General features: G+C 39.8%; 2 protein-coding genes across 3 annotated transcripts in view; one reads left to right on the top strand and one right to left on the bottom strand.

The window, feature by feature from the left end:
- The window catches only part of LOC124009148 (gamma-1-syntrophin-like), a 45,361-nt gene extending 40,779 nt beyond the window's left edge, over nucleotides 1–4,582 (bottom strand). For both annotated transcript variants that reach the window (XM_046320665.1, XM_046320666.1), the window contains exon 1: nucleotides 3,838–4,582. The gene's annotated coding sequence lies outside the window, so the exon portion shown is untranslated. The remainder of the gene's footprint in view (nucleotides 1–3,837) is intronic.
- Nucleotides 4,583–7,367: 2,785 nt separating this feature from the next.
- LOC124009775 (zinc finger protein SNAI2-like) lies at nucleotides 7,368–10,225 on the top strand. Its single transcript, XM_046321929.1, has 3 exons — nucleotides 7,368–7,612; nucleotides 7,898–8,419; nucleotides 9,034–10,225. Exons 1-3 carry the CDS (start codon nucleotides 7,534–7,536, stop codon nucleotides 9,213–9,215), a joined length of 783 nt encoding a protein of 260 aa, XP_046177885.1. The 5' UTR covers nucleotides 7,368–7,533; the 3' UTR covers nucleotides 9,216–10,225.
- The last annotated feature ends 11,773 nt before the right edge of the window (nucleotides 10,226–21,998 follow it).

The following is a 21,998-nucleotide window of genomic DNA, read 5'->3' as shown; positions in this document are numbered from 1 at the left end:
AAAAGCTAATTTCCTGCAATTCTACACTTTTTTGCCATGGGTCAGAGAGAAAAATGTGCTGCTTTATTGCTCATCGCATGCTATTGTTCACATTTTGCCATGAGGCTGAGAGAACATTTAGCAGTTTTAACGTTTTACTTATAACTTTCAAAGGCAACATTGATGCACCCAAAAGGCCAAGTTAATATCGTAAACCAACATGTGTGAATCAAATGTTAAAGAGATGATAAGGGTGGTAGTAGTGCCAATAGTTGGCTAATCAAATAATAGTTGTAGTAAGCCTAATAATGGTAAGAGCACAGTTAATAAACCCAGAGGCGCAACATCGCAAGACTTCCGTGAACACTTGTGAAGCAGACTCAGTGTACCAGGTCAGGGTTTGGGGTTTGAGAAGTCAATGAGAGAAGTGAAAAATTCCTCCTTGGTTGTTCATTTTCTCGATTTCTAAAAGGACAACCTACGCAGATTCAAGCCAATGTCTAACTGAACATGTTTTTACTCCAACCTCGAAAGTGACAAACTTAAATTTCTGTCAAAAACTACTTTATATCAAAGGAGTGCTTTTGATTTGATGGCAGATGCGCAATTCAGCGCGATTCCATGTTTTTGTGCATTAGCTTAGCTAGCCAATGTCACCATGACATCGCCTACAAGCATTTTCAAGGATTTCTACTGGAGAAGCAGTTTCTGCCTATCTTCAAACTGTACTCTCTTTGGTAACATAATTACAAATCAATTGTAGACTGCAAATTGACTGCAAGAATCCCAAACAGATATAATATTTGACAAAAACAGATATACAATCACATACTGTTTTTCTCTCTATTAAATGTGGGAAAACTTTGGAACAGATTTCCAAAAGTAAAATCACTTGGAGCTATATTTGCTGGTGTTTTACAGTCTTTTATGTCCAACAATGGGCGGCCACATAAAATCACCCGCGTACCACCAGTTGGGGAACCCTTCTTTATGTTATGTGCATGTGTTAATCTATCATACTCTTTCCAACTTCATGGTATACAATGTGGCACTGTAGGTTGGAGAGAGCTAGTCATAATGTAGGCTGGTTGACATCTTGTCACAGGACCTTATTGGCCAATTTCCCTCAAGCCCGGTTTTCTTGACAAAGACATTCTTAACTTGACCTACAGATCTTTGATTTATGGTATTTGCTGTATGGGGTAGAGAGGGTATAGTCGGAACATAAACATGTCAATGATATGTCAACACCTTTTCATTGAATAGAAACTGGGATCTGACTCAATACATCAACTAGATTGCTACCTTTGACCATTGACCTGCACTGCTCAATACTCCTTTCACAAGAATGTGTAACAATGACAGAATATTGATGAAAAAGCCTTGATACAGCCCTAACAGGTGTAGTTGTTAGGCTCATTGAGCTCAGCAAGCGGCTTACCTTGAATACTACTTATGAGAGAGTGACGATCAAACCTAGAGCCTTAACATCCACTTCAAAGCCAATGGATAGTAACAAGATACAGTGGGTATCATAAGTATTCATCCCCTTGGATTTCTTCACATTTAATTATGTTACAAAGTGGGATTAAATCTGATTAAATTGTCATTTTTTGTCAATGATCTACACAATACACTCAAACATTTTCATTTTTTTATAAAGATTCATGAAAGACACCACTAATATACCTTTATTAAGACAAGTATCCCCCCCCCCCCCCGCGCGCTTTTCACACCTGGATTATTTGCCCATTATTGTATTCAAAAAACTTCAAACTCTGTCCAGGTGTTGGGAATCATGGCTAGACAGCAATTTTCAAGTCTTGCCATAGATTGTCAAGCAGATTTAAGTCAAAACTGCAACTTGGCCACTCAGGAACTTTCATTGTCTTCTAGGTAAGCAACTTCAGAGTAGATTTGACTTGTGTTGTAGGTTATTGTCCTGCTGAAAGGTGAATTCCTCTCCCAGTGTCTGCTGTAAAGACTGAAACAGTTTTTCCTCTAGGATTTTGCCTGCGATTAGAGCCATTCCGTTTATTTTTATCTGGAAAAACTACACCGTCTTTGCCGATGTTAAGCATACAAATACCATGATGCAGGCACCACTATTCTTGAAATGAAGGAGGTAGTTACTCAGAGATGTGTTCTGTTGGATTTGCCACAAACATAAGGCTCTGCATTTAGGCCAAAAATGTTGTTCATTTCCTGTTTTTTTGCAGTAGTACTTTAGTACCTACAGGATGCATGTTTTGGAATATTTGTATTCTGTATATTTGTTTTTTCTTCTTTTCACTTTGTCATTTAGGTCATTATTGTGGATGTTGATCCATCCTCAGTTTTCTCCCATCACAGCCAATGAACTCTGTAGCTGTTTTAAAATCAATGGTGACATACATCCCTGGGCAGTTTCCTTCCTGTCCTGCAGCTCAGTTCAGAAGGACAACTGTATATTTGATGTGTCTGGGTGGTTTAATACATCATCCACAGTATAATTATGAACTTGACCATGCTTAAAGAGATAGTCAGTGTCTGATTTGTTATTGTTACCTATCTACCAATCACTGCCTTTCTTTATAAGGCTTTTGAAAAGCTCCCAGGTCTTTGTGGTTTAATCTGTGCTTGAAATTTAACACTTGACTGAGGGACTTACAAATGTTGTATTATGTATGGGGGCAGAGGAGGGGGTAGTCATTTTAAAAATCATGTCAACCCCTATTATTTCACACAAATTGAGTCCATGTAATTTTTGTGATTTGTTAAGCCAAATTTGACTCCTGAACTAATTTAGGCTTGCAACAACTATATTACAGTTATTTAATTGTTATTCATTTGTAAATATTTGTAGAATGTTCATTTCACTTTGACATTATGGAGTTGTTTTGTGTAGATAAATGACCAAAAAAAATCACAATTAATTATATTTCCATCCCACTTTGAAACAACAAAATGTGAAAGCAATCTGAGGGGTGTGAATACTTCTGATACCCACTGTATCTGACCCCTCAAGTTATTAAGTTGACTTGCCCTGTCTTTATCAAACGTTACTACTGTAAGAAGGGTGGAAATTGTATATATCTATTCTATAACGGATCAGATATATTCCAAAGGGCTATTCAAGTAAATATAGATAACGTCCTAAAAAGTATTAAAACCAGAATGCAGACGATAGTTGGGTTGCCATGGGACTGGTCATATTATGCCCGGCTGGTTTGATTGCATGCATTCCACATTATTAGGTGCAGAAGACTAACAACCAGCAGGCTATAACCATGTAGAACATTGGAATGGTATTAATACCAACAATAATGTCACTGCAAGAGCAGCATTCCCTCATCTACCAGTCTGTTTAAAACTGACAATGTCGATATGGGCAGTGTATAGCCTCTGTACTTCAACCTTGCTTTACATCATTGTGGACAGAAAGAGGACTGACACCGCACTTAGCTGGGGGAACTGCCTATACATTTGGACACGTCGGAGCCTCGGAGGCAGTATGAAGGGCTACTGCATGCTGAAACCTGAAGTAATTGCATATTTTACACTTAATAGGCCCTTTATCATAATCTGAATGAACTGTTCCCCATTGTGCATTACGCAATGTGAGAGCCAATGATGATATATTGTTAGTCTACTTATTAGATATTAGATGATGGATCATGAGACTATTATACTGAAATTAACCTATATAGTAGCGATAGGCTACAAATGGCGTATGAATAAAAGTGATCGTTTTTCGAGGTATCATAGGCTACACGATACCACACTACTGTGAATAACCATCTTTATCTTACATGTAAATTGCATTGTAGGCTATTATACAACATACAAATTAGTGGTTGACTAGAATGTCCAGCTTACCTGATTTTCTGGTAACAGGTGTGATGTAATATTGGTTCCAGTCTGCTCCTCACATCAATCTGTCCTGAAATGTGTTTATTTATTCAGTGATGGCTACAGATTCAAAAGAATCTCTGCAAAATCACGTTTCCTGGCACCGTCGCCCACGATATCCAATACACTGAGGCAATGTGCAAAAACCGTTAAACATCCCACACTTACACGAAAAACGTGTATTTTTCCATATAAGTCATGCAGAAACAAGACACGGCATCCTTTTCGTCGACAGTAATTTCCAGCATGGCATGGAATACTGTTTCACATGTTTCCTTACTGTGCGCTCTGGTGCCAAAATGACTGGCTGAAAATCACATGCGATTTGTTTCAACTCACGTCAATCGCCTCAGTTATTCGTTTAGGATACTCGCGGAGCTCTTACATCTCTCCCGATGTGAAATTACTTTCACTGTTGAATAAGAGCACCTACTATGTACATAGCCTAAGATACATCCAACCTAAAGGTCTCCGGTGCAAGGAGCGCTTTTAAAGGAAATTATCGGCGAGCACTGCGGTATGGTTTTGTTGAATGGGACCCTGGGCTGCTATCAGCCTGCAGTGAAGGCGAATTGATGCAAAAGCAGATTCAAATGAACCAGTTCCAACATATTTTTCTTCAAAACTGTGATTTTTAAAGTAGTCTATTGTGCAATATATTAGCTTGGAATACATATCAAGAACATGTATTCCTAACCCGTTATCAGGGCTAGATATGGTCTCCCTCTCAGTATGCCTACCTTCTCTGCTACTCGGAGAAGGTAGGCTATTCAGGATTCAGTGTGTATCTCACAGCAGATCAGGAAACTCACTTGGAGCTCCTCAGTACATTGACAGCTGTTTTCAGTGCCTCAGATCCTCTACCCTGCAGCCCTTATTGCGTAAGCAACTGTGCAGGTGTTCCAGTTGCAGGTGTCATGCAATCAGAGCTATCTAGGCTGTAGCCATATAGATTACAGTCCAATATCTAGGCCTAGATGATTGCAATAGTGTCTCTGTTTTGTTCTGCACAACACACTGCCCCAACACACTGAACAGGCAGTTAACCCACTGTTCCTAGGCCGTCATTGAAAATAAGAATTTGTTCTTAACTGACTTGCCTAATTAAATAAAGGTGTTGTTACATAAAACGTGCACTCACCTTTGTAAGTGTATTGTGTTACCATGTAATTGCATTCAGCTTTGTAAGTGTATTGTGTTACCATGTAATTGCATTCAGCTTTGTAAGTGTATTGTGTTACCATGTAATTGCATTCAGCTTTGTAAGTGTATTGCCATTCTAATTATCAGTTTTATACACACTTGATATAAAGTGGAACCAATTTGAGGATCATAGACCTGAGAGTTAAAATGACCCTTATGTGAATGTGAATGCTATTAATTTTATGCTCCACATAGCAAGCCATCCTAGTCATGATGTCATCTCACATGTAAGTGCTTGATCCTCTTTTCACAAATTAGTTCTTGTCATTTCAGGTGATTTTCAAAATGATTGTTGATAATATTTATTTATAGAAAATATCACTTTTCTGCCCTGAACATGACCTGATTAGATTGAAGAGGATGCACACCAATATGCTTAAGCATCACATCCCCCTACAGTACAACCTGTGAGTAATGTAACCGGTGTGAAATGGCTAGCTAGTTAATGGGGTGCATGATAATAGTGTTTCAATCGGTGACATCACTCGCTCTGAGACCTTGCCCCGCAAGGGCCGCAGCTTTTGTGGAGCGATGGGTAACGATGCTTCGAGGGAGGCAGTTGTTGATATGTGCAGAGGGTCCCTGGTTCGAGCCCAGGTAGGGGTGAGGAGAGGGACGGAAGCAATACTGTTACATTGGTGCCGTGACCCGGATCACTCATTGCTGTGGAAAAGAAGTAGGCAAAAGGGGGTTGTGTGTAACCGGTGTGAAATGGCTAGCTAGTTAGCGTGGTGCGCACTAATAGCGTTTCAGTCGGTGACGTCACTTGCTCTGAGGCCTTGAAGTAGTTGTTCCCCTTGCTCTGCAAGGGCTGCAGCTTTTGATGCTTCTTGGGAGGCCGTTGTCGATGTGTGCAGAAGGTCCCTGGTTCAAGCCCAGTTAGGGGCGAGGAGAGGGACGGAAGCAATACTGTTACAGTAATACCTGTATATTGGGTATCCATGTTGATGTATATGTTGAAACCTGCAGTTTTGACTTGTGTTTTCTAAATAAAGCTTCCAAAATCCCTTTGTGAAACATTGTAAAAAGTAGGCAAGTTTACTTTGTGTTTTTGTCGTTGTTGTCGTTTTTTATTTAGAAAAAACTATGTATCAGAAAGTACAACATAACACTCACCAACATTCGAACATGCAAAAATACAAACACAAATAAACATATGGAGCCGCACATCCATTTACAGTGTTTTGTCAGACAAATGTTGTTCAAGACAGCTTCATCCATCATGCTGGAACATTAGGTCGGTGACCACATGGATCAAATATTGAGCTATCCAACTAATTATGTATAATATATAATTTAGCCAGTAACAAAGTGAAATTATTTGTCTCCAATTAGGTTTTGAAGATAATATAACTAGTACACAATTCACTTTAAGTTAGCACCAAAATAAGATAAAACAAACCGGATGAATTTGCCAATCTTAATAATGCTAACTATTAATATTCCTCCTTTGTTTTATTATTTGTGCCAAATAAAGCCATTGCCAAGAGTTAACTGGACACAAGAGGGCGTAGGGTGATACGTTCCCTTCCCCTCCTCAGTCTCAGCAGACTCGGAAGAGGTAAATGTGATTATGTTGTTGAGATTGACCTTGAAAACCAACTGAAGTTAGATTGACATTTTAAGGAAGAATACTTTATTGGATTATTGGAAAGGAAATGTATGACTTTCTGCCTGCATACACACCGACGTCAGAGGACGCTTCCCTGAGGACAATCACATTCAATTACAATGTGAACAGAGTTTGTTTTCACCTTTTAATGCTTGTATTTAGCTACATGTCATTATTGTATTGGGGAAATGGGAAACATATATTTTATAGGCCTAAATAAATATAAAATCAAACGTGTGTATGCTGTAGCACATTGGGATCAATATAATGTAATACCATGCACATGTTTTTACAATTCTATCCCTTATTAAATGAAATGAGTCCTCCATGTCATTGCACCGTATATCCATTTCCATGCCTTCTGAGCTATGCAGCACTCAACGCTCATTACCAACAATCTGCACATTCCGATGATTGCACTGGTATGCATTCTTAGATCAGAGCTGTGCTTAGTTACACGCCCAAACACCACCACCACCACCACTAGTCCACACACCTCCCCACTCCACACACAAAAACACCTGTTTAGTGTTTAGCAAGAGGGTGGGTCTTGACTCCGCCCATTACAAATGTACGTCTAAAAAAATGTTTTTAATTGGTTTGAAGACCCCTGCTATGTAAATTCGTTTTGTGAAACTCCTCCCATGCACCTGATAGGGAGTATTTACAGCTCTTTACTGCTGCCTGCTGTACTGTTACAACAGCGCTCTCTGCACTACACGATGACACTTCACTGGACTATGCAATAAGGATTTCCGTCTCTGCAGTGATTTGTCGCGCCCTGAGGGGACCGTTATATTTACGAAAAAAGTTTTATACCACATTTTCAGTCCATCTATTTTTCCAAGATGCCACGCTCGTTTCTTGTCAAGAAACATTTCAACTCATCTAAGAAGCCAAATTATAGCGAGCTGGAAAGCCCTATAGGTAAGCAACAACCTTTTCTAAACCGATATATGGGTTACACCGACATGCTACAAAGTTTACAAATTGACTGCGGTCAGGCTATTATCCTGATATGTAGTTTCATTGTATCTCTATGTCAAAGTTGGTGTTACTTTGTAACTTTCTAATCCGTGCAATTCAGTGAGGCGATGTTATTCAGCTCTTTTTGAAGGAAATTATAAATTAACATATATAGGCCTATTATTGCTGTGAGGTAAAATTACTTTTAATCACCTAAATGAATGCTTTCTTTATTTCCATTTTCAGTATTTATTTCACCGTATCTCTACAAGGGCCTTCCATTGCCAGTCATCCCTCAACCGGAGATCCTTAGCTCCGTGGTTTACAACCCTATCACCGTATGGACTACGAGCAGCTTGCCGTTATCCCCGCTTTCAAGTGACCTGTCTCCCATCTCTGGATACCCCTCATCGCTCTCTGACACCTCATCCAAAGACCACAGCGGCTCTGAGAGTCCCAGGAGCGATGAAGACGAGCGGATGCTTACCAAACTAACAGACCCTCATAGAGTGGAGGCAGAGAAATTCCAATGTAGTTTGTGTAAAAAGTCGTATTCTACTTATTCTGGCCTGCTGAAGCATAAGCAACTGCACTGTGACGCTCAGACGAGGAAATCATTCAGTTGTAAATACTGCGAAAAGGAGTACATCAGTCTTGGAGCGCTAAAAATGCACATCAGAACTCACACTTTGCCTTGTGTCTGTAAACTATGTGGCAAAGCTTTCTCAAGACCGTGGTTGCTTCAGGGACACATCAGAACGCACACTGGTGAGTGACTAAAATTGAGTGCCATACTGTACTGTAGCCTACACTTGGAAATATTGAAGATAGCTGCTTGGTGGGCTGTTCCAATTTAGGATAACTGTGCAATTTATGGGATATATTATTTATGATAATGGGTTTTAACATACTGTACGTGTATTTATCATATACATATTGCAAAGTGTATTGCAATGCTGAAATTCCCTATGTGCCTGTCAAAACAGTTATGTGATAAGTGGTAACTCATGTTAAAGAAGGGGTTTTCACACCACTTTACAAGACTTGGGACATGCTTGTGTTGTTCCATGTTCTGGTTCATACTCTTCACTCAGTTGCCTAAAAGATTCCTACTCCTATGTCAAGCCAAATCTCATGCTTGACATAAAGTCAGGGAAGAAGGAATTTGGCTTTCCTCTAGTGATTCCTAACTTTTACAGTGCACTATAAGCGTAACTGTATAAGTCCATGCTCTAGTTAAGTTATTACAGTTGATTATGGAGCAAATAGTTCATACAGTATTAGGCCTATGTCAGTTTAGTGGAGTGGATAGTTGTGTTTGTTTTGTATATCTTATCTGCCTGTGAATACTGACACATTTCTTCTCCTTTCCCCTCTGACAGGAGAGAAGCCCTTCTCCTGCCCCCATTGCAGTAGGGCTTTTGCGGACAGGTCCAACCTCAGGGCTCACCTACAAACCCATTCGGATGTGAAAAAATACCAATGCAAGAACTGTTCCAAAACCTTCTCCAGAATGTCTCTTCTGCACAAGCATGAGGAATCTGGTTGTTGTGTAGTACATTGAGACTGCTGGAATGGGAGACCGCCAGAGACCTCTGGTACTTTTCAGTCCTCAATAACTGTTCAGGGGATATTACATACTGAGGCTTTGTTACCAAATATGCAAGACTTTCTTTGACTGACTGCCTGAATGACAATCCATTTAATTTCAGTGTAAAATCAAATACTCTCTGTCATGTGCTTTTCATTTTAAGCAGGTTTTTTTTCTCCTATTGCAATCAGTGTTGAACTATACAGTATGTTAGTTATACCATGTGCCAGTCTGTCTGTACATTTCATGTACTTTTGGGCAGGGCGCAACTTTGTTTTTAGAAGTGGGGGGGGGCATAATTATCTATATTTTTTATCCAGTCGGATAAACACTCCAAACAGCCTACCCGACCGCTTGGAGGCATCTGCATGGTCCATAAGCACACTGTTGCCTCGTTTTGTATCACATACATGGATCACAAAACTGGGGGGGGAGGGTAAAAATGCATGTCCCCCCGTCCCCAGGGAAAGTTGCGCCCATGCATTTGGGAAGTGGAGAGATATGAAATAATGTGCCTTCTCAAAGATTTGGATTTTCTGACCAATCTCTCTTAGAGGATATGTTTCTGCTTATGTCATATTCTTTTTATTTTCTTAAGAAACCACATAGTTATTCCAAGTGGACATGGTTTATGGAAACAAACGATAGAGACAGAGCAGTGCACAGCCAATGAAATATTAGAAGCCATCATAACTTAGTGAACAAGTGCAAAGATGTATTTTTAGGGTGAAAGTATTACAATTCCTGCACAATCATGACACAGCAACTGTTTTGCTCAAGATAGCAATACTTTTATCAAGTGACTCACTTCGCCTTGGCAATTATGTAGTTTTTCTAAAAAAATATGTTGCATTTATATTTTTATATATTTGAATGTAAGTGTGAATAAGATTATTGTATTTTTGACAGTGTGAATTGTGATACTGAATGAATGATTTGATTATTTTTAAGATGCTTTTTAAAATAAAGGTTCATGAAATGTTTGTAATGCTTGATTTTCTTTTTCTGTGCAAAGACTGTGAATAGTTTGTTATCAGGGATCCATCATGGCATGGTGCCATGCACTTGCTGGATATTCTAGAAAATGTGTTATAAAATATCTTCTTAATTTAACTTCATGAGATTAGTAGTCAAACAAATATACTAAATCACATGTATCACATCATGTACGATGTCTATACCGTAGATTTTTATCAGTATACAAGTTAAAATATTTGTATTACTTTCTCTGAAACTACAAGCCTGGCATTACTATGGTAACAACCTTTTTGTGGAGTCATAGACAACTTTATATGGTAACTTTCCAACTGCTTCAAAGATAAACATACAACAGCAGAAGTCAGGCTCCTGCTCCAGTCTGCTTTCATGCTTTCATTCCATGGTGGAGGTGGAGAAAGAACGAAGGGTGACTCAACCCAGACTCAAGGCTGGACCTGCTCCTTGTGAACCTGTCCAAACAAACTTGAAATTTAACACATGCTGGCTATATTGATCAACACTCACTTGTTACACCCTTTGAGGGCCCTCATTTTCCTGCCTGCAGCCAGTTTGACTTTTTAAATGGAAGAGCTGATGTCTTGTGGACAGCTATCTATTGTAATTCTAATTGGCCAATCAACTGGACCCCTCAGGGTTCTGTCTGTCTCTCTGTCTGACCATGTGGAGAACGCTCTCAGCCAGTGTGTTGATTGAATCTGTCTTCCTGCTAATGCATAAACTGATGTCTAATACTGAATGCTTAATTCACAGCAATCACTGCAGAGACACTTGAATAGTTTAATTCCCAGTTTTGCATTATTGCTTTGACAACCTCCAAGGATTCTGGGATGTGTGCCACCAAAGAATTCCTCGGGCTACATCTTTTACAGTCAATCAATCTATCAAATGTATTTATAAAGCCCTTTTACATTAGCAGATGTCATAAAGTGCTATACAGAAACCCAACCTAAACCCCCAAACAGCAAGCAATGCAGATGTAGAAGCATGGTGGCAAGAAAAAACTCCCTAGAAAGGCAGGAACCTAGGAAGAAACCTAGAGAGAAACCAGGCTGAGGAGTACAATACCTAAAAGGATACCATTTGCACTGAACTCTCTCTAACAAGCCAGACTTTTTCAGTGTTCTGTAATTCCCAAAAGCTGCTGACCCGAGTGATCTGACTTGACAAACAGACACTTGTGCTCCTTCCTGGGTAATTTTGAAGGGCTGATGAGCTGGTCTTTCCTGTAGGTAGATTCTAAATCCATACATACACTATGAGTCATCATCAAGCTATTCCAGGTGCTATCCTGGGTTCCTCTGATTGGATCAGGTATGAACCAGGTGGCTCTATGCTTTTACGTCAGACCTCTCTGTGAGAGAAGCAGGTGCAGGCACTGACATACACCACATAATATTATCTTATAGCTATGGGGAATACAGTCCTGATTTCATGTTGAAATATCAGTAACATAGTGTATATGAGAGAATACGAGGAATATGTCCCCAAGGAATACTAATTAATCAGCTGCTCTTAGGTATACTCGAAATGCCATCATAAGATAAAAGCATGGTTTCTTTCTACTTAATGCACACTGCATTGTACAATGTTGTATTTTCAATGTAATATTACCATAACTTGCTATCTCCTTCTCTTGTGAAATAGGGCCTACCATTTATTTTTATTACAATGATTATTAATAGCCTGGCTGATTTATCATCTGTGAAAAGGACATGCAATGCTTTTCATCCTGGCATGAATATTTAATGTAGCAGCTGTGGTGGTGGTAGGAGGAGGAGAAGAAGAGGTTTGCAGCATATGGCCATTATGGTAACGTGTGAAATCAAATATTTGTGGGGGGTGGAAACTGTTAATGTCGGTAATTATCCTGTTGTGTAGGGGAGAGTGGGGTAATCTGAGCCACCCTTGTTGCTAGGAAACCATACCCAAAATTAATGATTTGACCAAAGATGTAGGTGGGGTCATCATTTCATGGAGTCTGTGAAAAAAGAAACCACATGGAAAAGGTGGTAAGCAATTTAGGTTAAAAAAATATATTCACCAAGTCTATGATTTTATTGTGTTACAGGATTCATGATGAATGTATCTAAACCAAAGTAGATCATTTTAAGATTGTACGATACATCATTTGAGGTCCTCACCCTAGCATGATAGTGCATCCTTTTATTTGATGTATTTTTATTTAACCTTTATTTAACTAGGAAGGTCAGTTAATTAAGCACAAATTCTTATTTACAATGACGGATTCAAAAAAGGCAAAAGGCCTCCTGCGGGGACGGGGGCTGGGATTAAAAATAAATGAAAGTCAAATATAGGACAAACCACACATCACGACAAAAGAGACAACACAACACTACATTAAAAGAGACCTTAGACGACAACATAGCATGGCAGCAACACATGACAACACAGCATGGTAGCAACACAACATGGCAGCAGCACAATGTGGTAGCAGCACAACGTGGTAGCAGCACAAAACATGGTACAAACATTATTGGGTACAGACAACAGCACAAAGAGCAAGAAGGTAGAGACAACAATACATCACGCAAAGCAGCCACAACTGTCAGTAAGAGTGTCCATGATTGAGTCTTTGAATGAAGAGACAAAACTGTCCAGTGTGTTTGTTGCAGCTCATTCCAGTCGCTAGCTGCAGCGAACAGAAAAGACGAGCGACCCAGGGATGTGTGTGCTTTGGGGACCTTTAACAGAATGTGACTGTCAGAATGGGTGTTGAGGATGAGGGCTACAGTAGATACCTTAGATAGGGGGGAGTGAGGCCTAAGAGGGTTTAATAAATAAGCAGCAACCAGTGGGTCTTGCGACCAGTTTACAGAGGAGTATAGAGTGCAGTGAGGTGTCCTTTAAGGAGCACTGTTGGCAAATCTGATGGCTGTATGGTAAAGAACATCTAGCAGCTCGAGATCACCCTTACCTGCCGATCTATAAATTACGTCTCCATAATCTAGCACGGGTACGATGGTCATCTGAATCAGAGTTAGTTTGGCAGCTGGGGTAAAAGAGGAGCGATTACGATAGAGGAAACCAAGTCGACCAAGTTTAACTTTAGCCTGCACCTTTGATATGTGCTGAGAGAAGGACAGTGTACCGTCTACCCATACTCCCAGGTACTTGTATGAGGTTACTACCTCAATCTCTAAACCCTCAGAGGTAGTAATCACACCTGTGGGGAGAGGGGCATTCTTCTTACCAAACCACATGACCTTTGTTTTGGATGTGTTCAAAACCAATTTAAGGTCAGAGAAAGCTTGTTGGACACTAAGAAAGTTTTGTTGTAGAGCGTTTAACACAAAATCTGGGGAGGGGCCAGCTGAGTATAAGACTGTTTCATCTGCATATAAATGCTTGAGAGAGCTTACTGCTGCCTGAGCTATGTTGTTGATGTAAATTGAGAAGAGAGTGGGGCCTAGGATTGAGCCTTGGGGTATATCCTTGGGGACAGGCAGTGGCTGAGACAGCATTTGTTCTGACTTTATACACTGCACTAATGGAGAGAGGTAGTTAGTAAACCAGGCCAAAGACCCCTCAGTGACACCAATACTCCTTAGCCTGCCCACAAGAATGGAATGGTCTACCGTTGTAACGGTTTTCTTGAGTTGAAGGAGAGGCGGATCAAAATGCATCATGGTTTCTATTCATGGTTCTTTAATAAAGACTCTACACATGAACAAACTAACAAAACAAGAAACGTGAAAACCCAAACCATCCCTATCTGGTGCAAACACAGAGACAGGAACAATCACCCACAAAACCCAACACCAAACAGGCTACCTAAATATGGTTCCCAATCAGAGACAATGACTAACACCTGCCTCTGATTGAGAACCATATCAGGCCAAACATAGAAATAGACAAACTAGACATGTAACATAGAATGCTCACTCAGATCACACCCTGACCAAACAAAACATAGAAACATACAAAGCAACCTATGGTCAGGGTGTGACAACCGTATCAAAAGCTTTGGCCAAGTCAATAAAAATAGCAGCACAACATTGCTTAGAATCAAGTGCAATGGTGACATCATTGAGGACCTTTAAGGTTGCAGTGATACATCCATAACCTGAGCGGCAACCATCCTTGTAGCTGTGGGGGCTAATATAGTCAAAATATTTGCCTTGGGGTAAGTTGAGCCAATGGTCATAGGGTAAGTTGAGCAAATTGAAATGTTTTCTTCCCATGCAAGGCATTATTGACAAGATATGAGGTAACAACAGTGCCTGTCCAATGTTAAAAGTGTTTTTAAAAAGTACAAAGAGTTTGTTAGGTGTTACGCCTGGGTTAAAATATGCTTAAAATTATTAAAACACAAAAAAAGCTTTTTGGAAATAAAGATGGACATGGTTTTAAAAAGCTAGCAGTATTATTGAATTCAGTACATAACAGTAAGCAGTGCCAAGAGACCACTCTTGTTAGACAAGCTATGTTTTCAAAACTGTAATGTTTACATGAATTCTGATTATTTCCAGGGATACACAACATCCTGAAATGTATGTAGATATCTTTGTTAGAAAGAATATGGAGTGATGCTGAATGTAAAAAATGGCTCAAGTTACCCCACCCTCCCCTATAATTACCAAACCTGAAGATTTAAACAATGACATAATCATTACATTTACATTTAAGTCATTTAGCAGACGCTCTTATCCAGAGCGACTTACAAATTGGTGCATTCACCTTATGACATCCAGTGGAACAGTCACTTTACAATAGTGCATCTAAATCTTAAAGGGGGGGGGAATACTTATCCTATCCTAGGTATTCCTTAAAGAGGTGGGGTTTCAGGTGTCTCCGGAAGGTGGTGATTGACTCCGCTGTCCTGGCGTCGTGAGGGAGTTTGTTCCACCATTGGGGGGCCAGAGCTCTGCATGACAAGGTTGAATCCACTTGATTTTAGGTGCTTTAAAAATAAATTCAGGACTCTTATTTGTTTGTTCTAGTATATGGTTACTCAATTCAAATCCATGTCATTGTCCTATAACATATGCTCTATATAAACACCACAGAATGTTTGACACAAGAACTAGAGCACTGACACACACATAGGGCACTGACTGCTTGGGATGGTCAGAGAGATGTGAGGGGGGCAAATTCTTTGAAACCTGCTGACTTAATGGTGACTGAGGAGTATGGTTCCTCTGTGACCGTCAAGTGGAACAAATAAAGTTAAGGGTGTCCTCTGAGGCCTGATTGTCCAGCCAGCCACAGCGTGATCTACCAGCTCCTCTCCAAACCCTGGCTCAGAAGAATGACCTGATTGTGTATTCTCTGTTACTCCCTACGCCCGCCTGCAGGGATGCTACCCTGGCCTGTTTAAAGACCTCACACATCTTGTTAAAGAGCAAAAAAAAACGTATCTAGTTGAAAACAGCCTATGTGGCATCGATATGAGTCAGAAGCATTTATTCTATTGTCAAAATTGACTACAATGTGGTAATAGGATAATTTTGGTTACAATGTCAGTCTTGTTCAATACTGAGATTTGAAATATTATTAGGAAAAAGGTTACGTCTCAGAACAAAGGGATTGTAACAATTTTCCTTGGGTTGTGACAAATAAAATTTGATTTGATTTGATTTGATTTGATTTGATGTCAGTACTGTCCACATGCCCAAAGCTGGCAGCAACCAAGTAATCATCAGTTCAGAGCACAGCTGCATACCCAGCACACTGACCATGTTAAATTTGGTTTGCCTTGGGATATCCTGATGGGCCTAGTTAGGGACCATCAGTAAATTACACAATGTACACGGGACAATATTTTACATTTCAATAGCTACACATTTCAATGACATACATTTCCACCTCAAGCCAACTGTAAATTAAAGAAATTAATATACTGAAAAAATATATGAAATCCACATGTAAATCCACATTTAAAGAGTCCTAAGTTTCATGACCTGAAATAAAAGATCCCAAAAATGTTCCATACTGTAACGTGGACGCTGGGAGTCGGGAAGCAAGTGCAGGTGGTGAGTTTAATAATTTATGGAACATGCACCAAAACAAGAGTAGCATAGAGACATGAAACACATAGTCAATACTGACTGGGGAATGGAACTAAGGGAGTGACAGATATAGGTGAGGTAATCATTGAAGTGATGGAGTCCAGGTAAGCCTAATGATAAAGCGCAGGTGCACATAATGATGAATGCCAGGACCGGTGGTCAGTAAACTGGCAATGTTGAACGCTAGAGGGAGCGGGAGTAGACGTGACACATACACACAAAACAATTATTTCTCTCAAATTTTGTGCACAAATTAGTTTACATCCGTTAGTGAACATTTCTCCTTTGCCAAAGTAATCCATCCACCTGACAGGAGTGGCATATCAACAAGTTGATTAAACAGCATGATCATTACACAGGTGCACCTTGTGCGGGGGAAAGTAAAAGGCCACTTTAAAATGTGCATTTTTGTCACACAACACAAAGCCACACATCTCAAGTTTTGAGGGAGAGTGCAATTGGCATGCTGACTGCAGGAATGTCCACCAGAGCTGTTGCCAGAGAATGTCATGTTTAATTCTCTACCATAAGCCACCTCCAACGTTGTTTTAGAGAATTTGGCAGTACGTCCCACCGGCATCACAACCGCAGATCACATGTAACCACTCCAGCCCAGGACCTCTACATCCACATTCTTCACCTGTGGGATTGTCTAAGACTAGCTACTCGGACAGGTGATAAAACTGTGGGTTTGAACAACCAAAGGAATTCTGCACAACCTGTCTGTAACTGTCTCAGGGAATCTAATCTACGTGCTCATCGTCCTCACCAGGGTCCTAACCTGACTGCAGTTCAGCATTGCAACCAACTTCAGTTGGCAAATGCTCACCTTCGATGGCCACTGGCACTGGAGAAGTGAGCTCTTCATGGATGAATCCCGGTTTCAACTGTACCGGGCAGATGGCAGTGTTGTGAACAGTCACCCATGTTAGCAGTGGGATTATGGTATGGGCAGGTATAAGCTACGGACAACGAACACAATTGCATTTTATTGTTAGCAATTTGAATGCAGACACACCGTGTGGCCCATTGTTGTGCCATTCATCTGGCGCCATCACGTCATGTTTCAGCATGATAAGGCACAGCCCTATGTCACAAGGATCTGTACACAACTCCTGGAAGTTGAAAATGTCCCAGTTCTTGGCCTGCATCGCTAGACATGTCACCCATTGAGCATCTTTGAGCTGCATGAGTATCACAACAGATACTGACTGGTTTTCGGAACCATGTCCCAACCTTTTTTTAAAGGTATCTGTGACTAACAGATGCACATCTGTCTTCTCAGTCATGTGAAGTCCATAGATTAGTAAATGTTTTCAATTCACTGATTTCTTTATATGAACTGTATCTCAGTAACATCTTTGAAATTGTTGCATGTTGAATTTATATTTTTATTCAGTGTATATAAATATTGAAATAATTTCAATTGATACTTCTGGTTTTGTCAGTGAGGCCCTTTATCTACTTCCCCAGAGTCAGATGAACTTGTGTATATTATTTTTAAGCCTATGCGTGCAGTTTGAAGGGAGTTACCAACTAGCCTTATAGCAATTGTTAGCAATTGTTAACTAGTGTTAGCATAATGACTGAAAGTCTATGGTATCTGCTAGCAGAAACCCATGAACTTCCAGTCATTGCCCAAACGCTAGTAAGCATTGGCTCACGAAACTACCTTCAACTTCCTTCAAACTGGACACAGAGACATAACAATGGTATCCACGGGTTCATATGACTCTGGGGAAGTAAATAAATGGCCTCATTACCAAAATCCTGAAGTATCCCTTTAATGAGAGAACTGAAAGTTGTGCAAAATGAAAATACTGTCCCATTTAAATTGTATAATATATTGACGGTCCCTAACTAGTCCCACGGATACGCTATCCAATATCAAATCAGCTTTGTCATGGTCGCACACCAGCCAGTTGAAGCTAATTGGCTAAATAAGTTGGCTAGCTTGATAGCAAGCCTAGGCTATTTCCAGACACAGGACCTGGTTAGACCTGGTTAGACTGTTATCTAGAAGGGTGAGTGACTGTAACTGTGTATTGTTTTGGCAGAGTGAATGTACAAATGTGTCCGACGTACGAAAAACACACATAATCAAAGCACACCTCCAAGACCTAAATCTCGTTCTCAGTTGCATTTTCTAATGAGAACTATTAAAACTGAGGCTAAATCACTATATTCAGCCCCCCTTTCATATCAAATTGCACTATTACTTCCAACTGACTGTATGGATAGCTTTTTTCAATACATGTTTTTAATTATTTCTGCTGAAAGTGGTCAACGTGTCTTGGGCTATGTTTACACAGAGCCCAATTATTATTTACATTTTTTCCACTATTGGAAAAAATGTAAATAATAATTGGGCTCTGTGGGTCTTTTGATCAATCACTTCAGATCTTTTCACATCAGTTTTTTCTCAGGGCTAATTTGATTGGTCAAAAGACTCAAATTGGGCTGCCTGTGTAAACACAGCCTTGGTGCCTCAGACTCTTCAACTTCCAGCAATGTAGCAGGCTAGGTGTTAAAGAGTTTTATTCAATGTGCACATACACATCAAGTTAGTGCTGTCAAATAGGTGAAAACATTTAAAATCTTATTATGCATTTTGGCTGTATGAGCAATTTCTCTGAGTGTCTAAACACTTGGGAAACAAACAAACAAAAACATTTAATCTGCATTTAACTTGATGTGTACATCCATGATTGTGAAAGTGGAGTGATGCCCTTACAACCATGTCAAGGAATAATTTAGGTCAACATGTCGTTACAGAAGCTCTAAGAAGAGTTGGAAGTGATGACGAACAATGCTATGTTGTTCCATTCAATAGGAGGCTACTCTGATATTTCCAAGATGCAGTTTCATTCGAACAGAGGTCAACTGTCGAAGGTCCTGTGATCATACTTAGTTGATTGTATTTCCTCCTCGATGTGCAAGTCGCAAAATCTCATGACTACAGCAAGAAAAGAGAACATTTCAGTAAACAACATGTCCCTGTGGCCTTGGAGTGTTTGGCAGAGCTGAAACATGCCCTAAGTTAACCAAGACTTGTTCTTCAATGTTGTAGGCCTATTGATTTGATTGGTAGTGGCGTTTGAATAATGATATTGATTGTGATGGATTCTCACATCTATTTTAGTTCTATATGTTAAACAGGTTGAACGTAGACAGACTACAACTATTAATTAAGGCTTATTGAAGCCTTTATAACCATTTTATGAGACATATGTAGATGATTCAGAAATCATTCAGAACAAAGTTATGCTAAATAAAGGGTGACAAAACGGTAAATGTCATAATGAATTATGTATCTGACAATACTGTTAAATCATTCATTACAAAAGTTCTGACTGCTTCCATCTTTTAACCTGCACTGCTTCTGTGCTGAGTTTGATATCTTACAGTGAGACAGACTTGCCAAACATCAGTAACCCCCCGGCCCCCCAACCTTGACAAATTAGTCTGATCCATCATGTGATCATGTGACTGTGACAACCCGAATCACATGTCACTTAACTAATTAGAGTGAATCTCATCAGAATGACATGTTCTTCGACTGCAGTATATCAGCTACCATCCCCTCTCAACAGTAAATCCTAACTGCACAAAATACCCAGAGCAGCTGATTCATTACTATTCATTGTGTTTAGTTAATAAAGTTTACTTTTAGATTAAAAGACACACAGAAATGTGTATTCTGGGATCTTTCAAGGTGAACTTCATTCAACTTCAATCAAGGTGTTTGGCAGTGAGGTCATTCCACAGTATACCTCTACTATTAGAATACGGACACACAGACCCATTAGATAGGCTACATGGTGCTTTACAATAATGTGTTCTCCACAGGTAGGTGATACAGTATGCCTGCTAAATGTGTGTTTGCCAGTTCAGATCTCACAGAGGACTATACCACCAGCCGCTGTGACTTGTACCCCTATAATTGCATCAGTTCATGTCCAAACGGTAAATGAAAAGAAATTGTGAGAAATAAACCATGTTACTCTCAATACATATGCTATATTGTTTATAGACTACTTCTGCCGTTTCTTATGAAAAGATTTCAGGTTATTTAAGCCTTGTTCACTCTATAGGCCTTAATGCTTAAATCAGTTTTTCTTTTCAGATATGTTTTAGCCACAGCAGTCAACAAAATAACAAGTTACAAGTGACAAATTGGATTTGTGTGTGTTCAGGCAGCAGTTATTTGCTGACATGGCTACGCTAGTTGGCAATGTAACGACAGGTGTGTGCGCAGTGGTGTAAACTGATTGGTGGCGGTGCTTGTGCTTCCTCAACTCAGAAGTTCTGTAGCAAGCTAAGGTGACAACAATGCCTGCCATGGACATTTCCCATTTGCTTTGAATGTTCAAAATCAAAGTATAAGAACACTTTTAAAGCCTTAAAGGATAAGATGATCCAACTTTCAAACTTAGTTATTTTTTGTCTAGCCACAGCAGTCAACTATCTAGCTAGGTAGCGGTTTAGCTTTCTAGCACATTATCTCATTTGTTTGTAAACAATGAACAAGCTAGTTAGCTACCACATGCTCTTGTCAAACTGTCAACAGAGTAACTAGCAAGCAACAAGATTGACCAAATAACAGTCTAAAACCCACTTTAGGGCAAATAAATCAGATTTAACCTTTCAGAAAAAGTCGCATGGCCAGGAATGAGATTTGTATCTGATTTTGAACCACCTACGGAGGTGGTTTGAAATGTGGAATGAAATATCTGATTTCATGTTGCTTTTTGGCTGTTCAGACTGCAGGCAAAATAACAGATTGTAATCAAATCTGAAGAAAAAATTCATTGGAGTCACTTCAAACTGCCAATGTGAACAAGAATTTAGTGAAGAACTATTCTTGAAGTGTTTTCACCCGTCTGCCACTGCGGTGAAGCAATACACATTATTTCCGAGCACATTGAACGTAGTATCTCCACTTGCAAATTCATCTTCTGCACATCTATCACTCCAGTGTTTAATTGCTCAATTGTAATTACTTCGCCACTATGGCCTATTTCTTGCCTTACCTCCCTAATCTTACCTCATTTGCACACACAGTATATAGATTTTTTATATTTTGTTATTGACTGTACGTTTGTTTATTCCATGTTTAACTCTGTGTTGTTGTGTGTCGCACTGCTTTTCTTTATCTTGGCCAGGTCGCAGTTGTAAATGAGAAGTTGTTCTCAACTGGCCTACCTGGTTAAATAAAGGTGAAATAAATAAATAAAATTAAAAAAACATCTCTGCGTCCATCATCATTATTTTTAGTGCTGATTATGTGGGTAGCTGCTTGAACACAAACCTGGTCATACAGTGGCAGGGGTATAGGAGTGTAGCTGGGGCACGGTGGAGTGTGTGAGAGCATCCCCAGGGAGGGAGGGGAGGGAGGCCGAGCCAGTGATCTAATTATAATTAATCAGAGCTAGGGAGAACAGCCTGGATGCCTGGCTGCCTGGCCACTAGCCGCTTAGTAAGTGGTTCTCCATTCCACAGCAACAGAATGCACAACTACAATTTACAAACCATTGGGCAGCAAAAATGTGTTTAGATTTTGAATCAGAATTAGCTAATGTTACCTTGAGATATTTCTTTGCAAAAGGTAACTGAATGTCATAAGCTATCATAGCGAGGCTAAACAGTTCCTAAAGCTTTTCAAACACAGCGTAGCAGATGAACGGTGGGCAATTTATAATTGTTTAAGTAGACATTTGGATATGGA

Source organism: Oncorhynchus gorbuscha, linkage group LG22 (assembly GCF_021184085.1).
Source record: "Oncorhynchus gorbuscha isolate QuinsamMale2020 ecotype Even-year linkage group LG22, OgorEven_v1.0, whole genome shotgun sequence".
NCBI classification, from domain to species: Eukaryota; Metazoa; Chordata; class Actinopteri; order Salmoniformes; family Salmonidae; genus Oncorhynchus; species Oncorhynchus gorbuscha.
The sequence above is the reverse complement of the archived record's forward strand: the minus strand, read 5'-3'. Positions and strand labels throughout refer to the sequence as shown.

What these genes read in the sequence shown, in the direction of transcription:
- LOC124009775 (XM_046321929.1), top strand. Translation starts at nt 7,534, where the DNA reads ATGCCACGCTCGTTTCTTGTCAAGAAACATTTCAACTCATCTAAGAAG. An exon ending in CGAGCTGGAAAGCCCTATAG is followed by an intron (nt 7,613 to 7,897) that starts GTAAGCAACAAC and finishes TTCCATTTTCAG; the next exon opens with TATTTATTTCACCGTATCTC. An exon ending in ACACATCAGAACGCACACTG is followed by an intron (nt 8,420 to 9,033) that starts GTGAGTGACTAA and finishes CCCCTCTGACAG; the next exon opens with GAGAGAAGCCCTTCTCCTGC.